This window comes from Pleurodeles waltl, chromosome 1_2, assembly GCF_031143425.1.
Source record: "Pleurodeles waltl isolate 20211129_DDA chromosome 1_2, aPleWal1.hap1.20221129, whole genome shotgun sequence".
In the NCBI taxonomy this organism is placed as follows: Eukaryota; Metazoa; Chordata; class Amphibia; order Caudata; family Salamandridae; genus Pleurodeles; species Pleurodeles waltl.
The window spans coordinates 179984434-179997806 of NC_090437.1; the positions used below are offsets into that span (position 1 = coordinate 179984434).

At 43.8% G+C, this 13373-nt stretch overlaps 1 protein-coding gene across 1 annotated transcript in view; it reads right to left on the bottom strand.

Moving 5' to 3' along the window:
* PRKG2 (protein kinase cGMP-dependent 2) overlaps nucleotides 1–13373 on the bottom strand; it is a 791389-nt gene that overhangs the window by 278108 nt on the left and 499908 nt on the right. Inside the window, exon 10 of the mRNA XM_069237440.1 lies at nucleotides 6451–6549. Coding sequence (XP_069093541.1) covers nucleotides 6451–6549 — 99 coding nt within the window. The remainder of the gene's footprint in view (nucleotides 1–6450; nucleotides 6550–13373) is intronic.

Here is a 13373-nt window from a genome sequence, read left to right on the forward strand (position 1 = left end):
ATAATCCCCAACTGCCAGCCTGTCCATGGCGGTAAACACTGCCATGGAAAGGCTGGCGATAAGGGGGACTCGGATGCCCCTGGGGGCCCCTGCACTGCACATGCACTTGGCAGGGGCAGTGCGGGGGCCCCCAGGCACAGCCCCATCGCGCATTTCACTGCCCGAATTGCGGGCAGTGAAATGCGCGACAGGTGCTGCTGCACCCGCTCACAACAACATTGCCGCCGGCTAGATTATGAGCCGGCTGCAATGTTGATGTGACTTTTCCCCTGAGCCAGCGGACGGAAACACTGTTTCTGTCCGCTGGCCTAGCGGAAAAGTCATAAGAGGGAGCCATATATACCGCCAGCACTGGCAGTATAGTGGCGCCCGCGGCTTCGGCAGTCTTCTAGTAAGACCGCCAAAGTCGTAATGAGGGCCAAAGTCTACACAATCAAAATTTGTACTCAAGGAAATCATCATTTAGGCGAAGCCAAAGCCTGTCTCTCAGTAGTGCTTCTCAAGCTTTTTTGTGTTGTTCACAAGAGATGCAGAGACAACTATGCTGTCAAGTCACATCTTAAAAGGGCAGTTCCAGACAGGTACTAATTTATTATACTTTGTATTGAAGAAGGTAAACCTTAAACCACACTTTCTACGACTGAATCATTATGTATCATCTTACTGTATTTGTCAATGCTATTTATCATCGCCTGGTTCTTCCTGGTTGAATCCGCAGGCTGCGTTTTTTGCCGAAGTCAAATTTAGATATTGTCATTCCAAAATCATGACTGGTTGGGCCTTGTGGGAAATTTCTTTTCATAATATACTTGATTAAAGCCCATTAAAAGTGTAAAAAACAGTTTAGCATAAGGCATCAACATGAATGGCATAACTGAAGAGCTTATGAACAGACAAGACAATTCTTTTCATACAATCTTTAGGAGTGGCAGCCAAACAAGGGTGTTGGTTCCTAGTATGTTTGGCAAAACCTCTTGTCCATAAATTCTGCAACAGATCCCTTGATGCCATCATAGACTCTTTGCTAAACCATTATTTATTATAATTATATATTATTAGTGAAGGAGTATGAAAAGATCCATTACGATATTTTCCAGGGCGATTGGCACCACACATAAGTGTGTCAAAGCATTCCACATATTAAACCATATGTTGCCTTCCTCCAGACTAGAATGGTTCTTGACAACTAGACGGTGTATTGCTATCTCTTTTTGTAAAACTTCACTGTTGAGGACATGCACCTATTTAGCCCAGTAAAACATACAGATGCTTGGGAATTAATCAAGCTGAAGGTATTTCCTGTAGTTGCAGGACTAGTGGGGTCATTTAGAAAAGGACAGATGGCCCATCAGACTGTCAAGGGGGTTGAAGGCATGGCCTCTACCATCCTGACAACAGACTTTATTACCTATTTAGAGATCCACACTTGCTTGGTGGGGATCTCTGTGCAGTGAATGAAGTGGCACACGCAACTGCCCTTTTCACAACACTGAAGGCTCCCTGTGTGAGCACCATGCTAAAAAAGGCTCTGTGGCTGATCGGGTTTTCTCCATGAGCATGGGCCCATAGTATATTTTCCCTGCCCGCATCACCACATGGCAGATGTAGGCAGAGGAAATAGTAAACTTTGTCAACTTTACGTAAGACAGGATCACTGACACAATGTTTATATATATATATATTACCTAGTAGTGGTCGTCACTAGGTAGTTATAGTTAGGACCATGTTTCCATAGAAACATTGTGTTTTAACTTGCCTATGTCTTTGGCACTGTTTGATGAATCTTCACAAAAGTTTCCAAAAAAGTGCCCCTGTGATTCTTGTGCATGGAAAATTTCGGGGTGATCTGTCAAGCGGGGGCCGTGAAAAAGGGGAGGTCAAAAAAGTTGTGTTTCCCATGTTAATTCCCATGGGACCTTTAAACATGACTACGGCCTCAACCACTGGACAGAATTACACCAATTTTGGCAGAAAGCTAGCTTTCGGAACACAGCTTTCACTTATTTGGTGTAAATCTGTATTAGATTTTGAAGGAAATACAAATTTGTATATCTGTGATTGTGATGCCTTCCCGAACAATGATTCACTTGTGCAGGGAAATTCACAGCTCTAATTGGCTGCTAACACTTCAAACAAGGAAGTGTTGGCAGCCATCTTGAGACTCAGCTTGAGCTGAGTCCCACATAAAAAGTGTAAAAAAATACATGGGGCCAGGGTAGAGTCACTATGACCCCTTAGCTCTGGTGCTCTGGTCAGAAGGACCCTGAGGGTAAAAAAGCATTTTTTTAACTTTTTGCCATGAATTCACAATGACATCACAGATTCACAGGCAAAAATTAAAAAAAACAAGCGCGGACTCATGTGCCAGGCCCCCGGGGCATTGTGTTTTTTTTAATGGGGAAGCCTCCCGGCCCCTCTACAACCCCGGGGACCACCACTTCCCCGGGGCTATTGTTAAGGTAAATGCAGGGGGCACACACCTCCACAGCCCTGAGGACCACCACATCCCCATGGCATTTACTAAATTCGGTCTGGGGGGGGCTGCATGGGCCCCATGCCCCGGAGACCACCACCTCCCTGGGGTAAAATGGTTTCTGGTGTAGGGACCACCACCTTCTCAGGGCTTTTAACTAATATGGTGTGGGGGCCACAAGGTTCCCCCTGACAACCATGGGCACCACTACCTATGCGGGGCATTTAAGAAATTGGGTGCAGGGGGGCCGCTCAGCCCCCAGGACCACCACTTCCCCAGTGCAATTTTAAAAAATGTAAAGGGGGTCAGTTTTGGACAATCAAGCCATGGGGATCGCCACCTTCCTAGGACAATTTCCACATTGGAGGGGGGCCATGTGGCCCCCCTCGAGGAGCCACTGATGGCCCTGGGGACCACCACCCCCCATGGCCTGCTATGACCCTGGGTGCCCACCGCTGGGACATAGATGTTTCCTTTTGCTTGGTGAGAGATGATCGCTCCTACCAAGCAAAAGCAAACATAACTAAACAGGTACCGCTGTCAGAAGGTGGAGTGTTCATCTGTCTTCCCTGCATGGAGATATGCATGGAGAGAAAACAGATGAAAACATTGCTTTGGCAAGCAGGGAACTGCTAATAAAAATCGCCTGGGACCGCAGGATATGCCTCAAGCCTACCCCTGCGGTCCCAGATAGCCCGTAAATGGCACAAATTGAAAAAACAATATTAAAAAAACCTATGGCCTAATGGTCAAGGTCTTAGACCCTCATACTAAAAGTTGAGGGTTCTACCCCTAGCGTGTCCGTGATCATTTCTCTCCTTTAACATTTTTTAAACTTCAAATGTTTAAGGCTCATACTGAAAGGTGATCTCACTCTTCTTAACTGACAAATACATTTTCTCAATTTGTCCAGAAATATCTCATTCTTAGCATATTATCCATCAAATCCTAAAAAACTCTGTATCTCGCTCCCTCTCACTTTCTTTTTCTCTCTCTCTCTTTCAAACTCTTTCTCCCACTCATACACCCACTCAAACCGTTACGTAAGCCAGCATAGACCCACTTAGACACACACACCCACTCACACACCCACTCAGACACTCACGCACCCACCCAGAGACACACTGACACCCCCATGCACACACTCAAAGACCTGTGCAGACACTGACGCACCTACTAAGACACTGATTCATGCACTCTCACACCCAGAGTTAGACTCTCACAGCCACTCTCACCCCCAGATACACCCTCTTACACCTATTCTAACAACCCAGAGAGATAGGTTCCGAAGGGCGATGTGCATAGTAGGGTTGGGTGATTAGGGGGGGTTGGTCTCCGGGACTGGCTGCAGGCCAGGTCCTACAGGCAACCCCTGCTGTGCACGGGCAAAGGCAGTGCACAGTGCAAGATTGGGTGCTTATAGGGGGTTGGCCAACCGCCGCCGTGCACGGCCGAAGGCTATGCGCAGCGGTGGTTGGACTAAAGTATAGTAATAAAAATGACTATGCTTAAAAAAAAACATAGAAGTTCACTGAAAAAAACAAAGGTTAAAGGGACATTATAGTTAGGAAACAGAATTTAAAAAATCAAAGAAATTCACTGAAAAAAACAAAGATTACAGGGACTTGAAAGTTAGGCTCACATTTTAAATGTACAAAGCCATAGAAATGTACCTATTAGAGTTATCTCAAGTAACTATAACTCAAACTCCACAAATTACAGCACTGATAATATCTTTGATAACATCACTGATAATATCAATGTAATATTTGCATTAATATTTCTAATGAAAAAACTGTGCATGGCGGTGGCGCTAGTTCGCTAGTTATAGTCACCTTAGGGCACAAGTTATAGTTACTTGAGATAACGTGAGCCTAACTATATGTCCCTATAACCTTTGTTTTTTCAGTGAAAAAAAATACAATATATATATATATATATATATATATATATATATATATATATATATATATATATATATATATACATATATATCACAAAGAAGTCACTCCATTAACGACGAAAGCCAGGTTTCCCCAGCCTATTGCCACATGTATGACGCCAGCACCACCAATCCAGGTTCCAATTTTCTTTTATTTCCTCTCATAAAGTATAAAAGTGCTGAGTGCAAAAATCCAGAACACACATGGCAACGCGTTTCGGCCAGAGCCTTCGACTGGCCATAGAGTTAAGTACAGAGTGAGTGTATTTAAACCATGTGACCACTCCCCAACACCAATTAAAAATCATTACCTACTTTTGATTGCTAATTAGTACACATCTTTCTTTCTGTCTTTACCTCTTTCTCATTATAACAAGTATAAATTGTTTAAAGTCTGAGGACCTGATTTTTCTAATGCCTTTCCTCATTTATAAGCTTATTTGTTTATGTATTTTATGTGTTGTATATGTTACCTAGGGGCGGTCGCCAGTAGGTAGTTATAGGTAGGACCTAATTTCTAAAGCAAAAAGCTTTTTTTGTTTTGCTTAGAAATTTGGCACTGTTAGATGAATCTTCACAAAAGTTTCCAAGAAAATACGACACTCACTTTAGCGTCTGTCTATAAAGTTTCGGGGTGATCCTTCAGGTGGAGCCTGAGAAAAAGGGGGGTCCCAAAACACTTTTTCCCCATGCATTTTTCCACAGGCCTTGCAGTCAGCCCCCTATAACCACCCAACCCCGCGCTACTTACAATGAGTACCCTCAACCTTTTGTGTGAGGGTCTGAGACTGTAACCACGAGGCTACACGTGATTCTTCACTACATTGTATCCAGTCATCTATATGACACTCAAGCTAAAGATAGTGATGGGGAAAAAGACATAAAAGTACTATCATGAGGAATGTTTAACATTCAAAACATGAGTAAATAAACAGACATGCTGCCATGATATACCAGGATGTGAACCTTTACCCTACTGAATGCTAGTCCAAGAGCTTTACCAGTAGGCCACAGGTGCCTCTGTTCTGCTGTGCATCAAAAGGTGAGTATAACATTCCATCCAAACATCTTGCTAGTGTGGTGCTTTGAAGTCACTGTATGGCGAGACTATTGCAATAACAATGTCTCTCTCTCTTCTATCCCTTTATGGGATGGAAGAGAGAAAGAGAGAGAGAGAGAGAGAGAGAGAGAGAGAGAGAGAGAGAGAGAGAGAGAGAGAAACAAAGTGACAGGAATGCAGGGGGAGCCTCAGAGGCACGGTCACAGTCGGCTACCCGTGTCCTGTGGGAGCCAGCATTGCTGGCAATGGTTTTTTTTCTTTTTCCCTGCTCGCAAATATGCATTTAGGGAAAGAGATGAAAAGTCCACTTTCAGCATGAGGAAGCTTTTTTGACAGCACCAACTTGCTGAAAGCAGGATTTTGTTTGCTTTCACTTGGCAGGAGCTCTCAGCTCCTGCCAAGCAAAAGCAAATATGTACCTTCCGAGGGCTGGTACCTCTGGAGGTAGCAGGAGCCGGCCCTGGGGATGGCAGTCCCCGAGGCATTCTATGCATCCACGAGGGGTGAAGCGTGGCCCCTCTCCATCATTTTAGTTCAGCACCAGGGAGGTGGTGGTTCCAGGGCCAGAGTGCGGGGGGCATGCCATCCCCCCCATACATTATATTCATTGCCCCTTTGAGGTGGCAGTACCAGGGGCTGCAGTGGGACGGCACCCGCCCGCATATATAATAGTCAATTGCCTCGGGGAGGTGGCAGTCCTCAGGGTGCGGGGGGTGCGCACAGGCCCCCCCGCATATTCTTTTGAAGATTTGCCCCAGGAAGGTGGTGTAGCTGATATGGATTTCTTGTGCCCCATCACCTAATTAATAGTATTCTACAACCCTTTGCTATAGCATGATTCTTAGGATAAGATTTATTGTTTGTCAGAACAACCACTCAGGAATATTACCCGGTCTAAATGGAAGCTATCTTTAATCCTACCTTATTGTGAGTGCTAAACATTGGAGCTCATTTGTGAATGAAATAAAGGCTTACTTTGCATTTCTTCTTTCATCATCCAGGGTCAAGTTGGCCACATATCCATGAAGGAATTTTTGGAGTTCCTCAAAAGTTCCAACTGTCTGATTGAATGTCCTGAAATCAAAGGAAATACAATTCTCTATTAAAATACCCAGATTCGAAGAACAATAATATGTTAAGGTACTTCTTAAACGCAAACGCTAGTCAATGGTCAGAAAGCACTTGCCAGTAAAACGATGATTGTAACTTAGTCTTTGCAGCTACAAGACGCACCCATACTTCACATGATACTTTTAGAACGTCTTGTATACTTTTAGTGAATTTCTCATTTTATACAGTATTTGAAGCCTGGGTTAAAGAAACATAGGGAAAAGGATTTCTGATGTTATTCTTTCACCCCCTTGATCAATATGAATCAAATAGCACAACTAAAACTTCTTTCTCAAACGTCATTCCATGTATAATGCGAACTTGTGGGCATAAGAAGTAGAAAAACTGCACTGAAAACCTTATTCTGAATTAAGGAAGGCAGAATTGTATATTTATAGCTTGAGGGGATGATAATAAAAAGTGCATAAGCTTTAACTATATAAGCATTCATGCAGTTGTAAGCGATGGTGAGTAGACGGTGTGAATGAAGTGCAAAGAACGTGGTCCATGCAAATGAGGTTCAGAGTTATACATTTATCGGCATCCACAAACAAGGGCAACACTTTCCCACTCATATTCGATTAACAAAACTGCATCTAAATGACCTGGGTGTGATTATTGCAGCTTGTCTGGGAAAGTGCAAACAAATCTCACATTGTTACTGAAGGTGTGTGGGAAAGAAATGCTTCACAAGAAAAATGGTTTCTATATGAATGAAACTGTAAAAGAAAATGTGTACCCCTACGCATAATAATTTCGGCAGTGTGGACATTCTTCTGAGGAAGGGTTATGAACACAGGTGGTCGCATTAAATTTATGTACATGAATTCTGAAAAAAGACAGACACACCTGTTATTTGTGTGAATCAGAAAAAATATTTAGAAATCTCTGGGATGGAAATGTGGATGGCTATACACACAACGAATCACAACACACGTTTGCAAATCAGCAACCTTTTGACATACTTTTAAGCACTGGCAATTCTTTCCAGCTCCATCGATTTGTTTACTAAAATTAAAAACAGTAAGTCAGTTTACTGTATTTTAGCAAACCCCAAAACATGAGATGTTTGAATACTACAATGTTCACGTCTTCATATAAAGCCGAGTAACGTGAAATCGGTCATATGATGTTATCCCTACAGTTATTTAACATTGTCCATCTAAACACTTCAGAAAATATTTCAATATATAGTGGAACAGATAATACATACAAACTATAAACTATAAATAAATGAAAATTATCATGGAAGCAGTATTGTTATGTAAGTTATAATGCAATACATACGTAACTGGGTAATTGAATAACCATTGCGAGCACATGGAAATCTACTTGAGTACATTTTTGGTGTCACAGTTTAATCTTTCACCCACAGGTATAGCTTCAAATGTCTTTTTTCAACACAGAATAAACAGTTCGGAGACATCACTGTCACGTCACTGTGAGAGATGGGGTCTTTGGTTGGCAGTCAGGTTACCCCCTGTCCAAGCAACGACCCTGACTCCTGTGAGGGTAAATCACACACAATCCAAAATATCCTGTGCCCACCCTCTGGTAGCTTGACACTGAGCAGTCAGGCTTAACTTAGAAGGCAATGTGTAAAGTATTTGTGCAATAAATCATACAATACCACAGTGAAAACACCACAAAAAGACACCACACAGGTTTAGAAAATTATAGGATATTTATCTGATTAAATTATGGTAAAAAGATTTGATAATCGCTAGTTGAAAATATCACTTTGATATCAATAAGAATAGTCTTAAGTTCTTACAAGCAACAAATGTCTCTTGCAAGTACAAAGTACCTGGTTTGCGTCACAATTACACGCACGGAGACCACAGAGGAGGAGAAAGGTAGGAAACGAGGGGTGTGCGTCAGATTTCTGGGCGCACACAAACAATGTGTCGGTCCTTTTCCATGTGAGTGGGGCTTTGCGTTGAATTCCGGTGCGCAGGCTTGAATCCTATTTGCAATGCGGGGTCTTTTGATACCCAAGGACGATGCAGAGAAATCTTGGGCGCGCAGGGCGAAGTCACAGGAGCTGCATCGATCCAGTGGGTGATGCGTCCGAGTTTCTGTCACACAGTAGGCACTGCATCAATTCCTCACGTAGGAAGTTGGGCTGCGTCATTCCGGTTCAGCATTTCATTGATCCGGTGGGCTGTGCATTGAAGTTCCGGTTGCAATGCTGGTGCTGCGTTGATCTCGACTCGGGAAGCCAGGCTGTGTCATTCCCGGTCGGCGATGTGGTGATCCTTTCACTGAGGGGCAGGCTATGCGTCAATTCCGGCAGGCTGTGCGTCACTTTTCTCTGCACAAGAAGTTTCTTTGCAAAGATGAAGTCTTTTTGGCCCTGAGACTTCAGGAACAGGAGGGAAGTTCAAACCTAACCCTTGGAGAGCACTTCTCAAGAGAGCCAGAGGCCAGCAAGGCAGCAGGGCAACAGCAAGGCAGCAGTCCTTCTAAAAAAAGCAGCCCAGGTGAGTCCTTTGGGCAGCCAGGTAGTTCCTCTTGTCAGGTTGCAGGTTCTGGTGCAGAATGTCCGTCCCTAGGAGTATCTTGAAGTGTCCAGAAGTGTCTGAATTGGTAGGGTCATGGATTCAGTTTATATACCCACAAGTGCCTTTGAAGTGCGGGAGACTTCAAAGAGTGGTTTGAAGTGCACAATGTCCCCTTTCAGTACAACCCTGCCTGCCAGGGTCCCAGTTAGGGGTTTGGCAGTCCATTGTGTGAGGGCAGGTCACGCTCCTTTGAAATGTAAGTGTCAGGCCCTCCACCCTTCCAGCCCAGGAAGACCCATTCAGTATGCAGATGTGTGCAGGTGTGACTGAGCATCCTGTATTTGTGGTTGTCTGGGTGAAATGCACAAGGGAGCTGTAAACCAGCTCAGTCCAGACGTGGATTGTAAGGCACAGAAGGATTTAAGTGCAGAGAAATGCTCATTTTCAAAAAGTGGCATTTCTAAAATAGTAATATAAAATCCAACTTATCCATTAAGTAGGACTTTGTATTACCATTCTGGTCATACTAAATATGGCAGCCCCAATGTTAGCCTATGAAAGGAGCAGACATCATAGCAGTGGAAAAATAATTTAGGAGTTTTCCACTACCAGTACATATAAAACACACATATATATGTCCTACACAGCAGCCTTCCCTCTGTGTTACCTAGGGCCTACCTTAGGGGTGACTTATATGTAGAAAAAGGGGAGTTTAATGCTTGGCAAGTACTTTTAAATGCCACGTTGAAGTAGCAGTGAAACTACACTCACAGCCCTTGCAATGGCAGGCCTGAGACATGGGTAAGGGGCTACTTACGTGGGTTGAACACTCAGTGCTGCAGGCTCACTAGTAGCATTTAATTTACAAGCCCTGGACACATGTAGTGCACTATAATAGGGACTTACAAGTAAATTAAATAAATATGCAAATTGGGTATAAGCCAATGTTACCATGTTTTAAGGGAGAGAGCATATGCACTTTATCACTAGTTAACAGTGGTAAAGTGCACACAGTCCTAAAATCAGCAAAAACTGTGTCAAAAAGTGGCTGGAGGCAGGCAAAAAGTTGGGGGTGACCACCCTAAGGCTGTCAGGTCTAGCAGTCACCACACAAGTATTGAAAATTAAACAATCATATGAATCTTGTCAGAGGCTGTGGTTCTATTATCCACTCAGACATTGTATCTGGCACACGGTTGTGTGGGCGCTTTGGCGGGAGGGATTCTATTAAACTCAATCTCGCAAGTCCTTCTTTAGTCACAGATCTCCTGCAGATGGAAGCACGCAACTTTTTAAGGACATCATGCCTGCTTGGGGAAATAAGAATTTGTCCTCTTGTTCAAACATCGATAAGTTGATTCCATCTCACGCAATTGATCCTGCTGCCTCTTTTGGTTTGCCACCTGTTTCTGTTGCTGAGCTTGTCATGGTTCCTATTTTTAAATGTGATAGCGCATGTGATTCTGTGCCCTAAGGGGGTACTTCTGATGTGGATTGACTATGTTCCCCTAGTCCTTGCAAATCCAGTGCTGGTCATGATTCTCAGACCTTGTCACTCCAAAGACCTTTGCTAAGCTTGGGTGCCAACATTTTAAGGGATCTACCTAGTATTGCTATTGTGAATTCCAACCCAGTATTGGATGTTGATTTTTGTGAAGCCTCTTGCAGTACTATGCTTGTCACAGGGAAACCCTTGTCTTGGAATGTGGCAGGTATTAAGAATAAACTAGCTGATCCTGAGTGGGGGGCTTATGTTGAATCCTTCTCTATTTGCATGTTCCAGGAAACATGGGCCACGGATTGTGTGTACAGGCAAGGTTTTTGCTCCTTCACTAAAAATGCCATGCAGTCTTCTATGGGTAGGGCAATAGGGGGTTTATGTACCTGGGTTAAGATGACTGAGGTGGGCAAAGCCAAGGAGATCGTTGTTGACTTCCGTGACATTTTAGCAATAGAAATACAGCCAAACTCGGGCACTCCTGTGTTATGTATTAACATCTACAATAGACCAGGCCCTTCCAATCATCAGTCAGCTACCATAGATCTCCTGCACAATTTCATATCTGACTTTCGTTCTAAATATCGTATTATTATCGCAGGCGACCTTAATGCACAAATTGAATTTGTCTTGGCTTATGCCGAGTCAACACAGGTCGAAGACGAAGTGTGGAATATTCCTCCTTTTTTAATCCAATCAGCGTCGTCTATTGCTTCTTGCAGGGCGACGCAGATAACAGATCTTGTAGTAATCCATGGCCTTCGCTTTGGAAATGGCCGATTTCCTGCTGACAATCCTGCTAGACCAACTTTTTTTAGGGGCCTCTATAGCAGTATTTTGGACTATGTCATTTTTGATCTACGGGTTTGGCATTATATAATTGACGTGGAAGTGGGCCCACGGTCCACTAGTGATCACGCCCCTCTACAAATTGCATTAAATGGAAATCTTTTTGCAGGACCTCCACCGTTTTTTGCTTCTAATGCTCATGATCTCTTGAAATTGTCTAGCAATAGGCGCGCCGTGAGATGGGCCTCGTTTCAGAAGTCCAATCTGCTAAACGACAAACTGCGCGTCTTAGTTTCTAGACATCAGATTTTTGATGATTATATTGTATTATCCCCTCTGGAAGTCATGTCTTCCCATGTGGCTCTTTTTGCGGCTCTCAAGGAGCTTTTTATCAAATCTGCCACGAATCGAAGGAACTCCTCTATTGCACCTAACTGCAAATGGTTTTGATAGGAGATGCAGTGAGGCTAAGAGCCTCTTGACTAAAGCGCTAAAGACAAAGAATCGGGAAGCCATTGCAAGTGTGAGAAGAATTTATGTCTCCTCTTGCAAATTAAGTAAACGCAAGCATGAGGAAAGTTTATGGGGGGGCCTGGCTGAGGCGGCCAGGACCCGTGATGTCAAACTCTTTTGGCTCTTGGTTTTACGCAGAGACCCAGACCTTCCACTCACTCCAGAATGCTATATTGCTGCTGACACCTGGCTTACTCATTTTAGGGAACTCTATGGTTCTTTGCCAGAAATTGTTGATACCAACCCTGTAGACTTTCCAATGTGTCGCTCTGCAGTGCCTCCCTTTACTTTAAAAGAAACAGAGTTGGCAATTTGTGCCCAAAAATCAGGGAAGGCTCCTGGACCAGACGGTATCCCCTCGGACTTGTACAAATCAGACTTGCCAACATGGACCCGGTATGTCAATAGGATATCGAACATTGCCTTGGCGACTAGGTCCTATCCGGATTCCTGGAAGGAGGCAATAATTGTGCCCATTCATAAGAAAGGAGAGAAAAGTCTCCCAGCAAATTATAGACCCATCAGCTTACTAGATAATTTGAAAAAAATATTCTGCTCCCAGCTGCTAGGCAGACTGAAACTCTGAATAGGGAGCAATCAGGCAGTAAGCCATCTTCAGGCAGGATTCAGGGATAAGGTCAGCACCATCGATCAGGTCTTCCGCTTTATTACTATAAAGTCGAAGATCGTAGATGTAGACCATGGCCACTTATTCGTGGCCTTTGTCGATTTGAAATCCGCTTTTGACCTTGTCCCGCGCCCCAAGCTGTAGGAGGTTATGAGCAATGCTGGAGTCCCGGGCTCCATGATTAATATAATTAAAGATCTTTACTCTGGCAACTGTGCCAAAGTACGATGGGCCCGGCAGGTGATCTGACTCCAGCATTCCCCACGGCCCGTGCGTTCTTGGGCCTACCCTGTTTCTCCTGTTTATTAATGCTTGTATTCCGTACCTTTTAGATTGTCCTGGCGATGCCCCCAGTATGGGTGGGCATTAGTTCACATGCCTTTTATTTGCCGATGACACCTTGCTACTTTCTCGAACAGCTAAGGGTCTCTCAAGTCTGCTCTTAAGGTTCTTGGAGTTTTGCAAGGACCACGGTTTGGAAATCAATTCAGCAAAAATGAAATACATGATGTTCGGGGACAAAAAGAAGAAAAATGAAGAGACCTGTATATTTAGAAGGTGTTTCCTTGGATAGAGTGGGCACTTTTGATTATCTAGGCATGAAACTAGAAGACTCACATTTCTGGCATGCTCATCGTCAGAAATCACTAATGTGCCTGAAGCAAAGGGCGGGTAGCATTGTGAGATTTGCTATCAGTTCTCCCAGTATTGCTATGACTCCTGTTCTCGAAATATACAAATCTCAAGCCGGGGGCGGGGGGCTCTGTACGCCGCGGAGCTTTGGGGTCATTGCAACTTGGTGAATTTGGCTAGGGTGGAAAATCAGTTCTTGAAAATGTTGTTAAAAGTTCCTTTC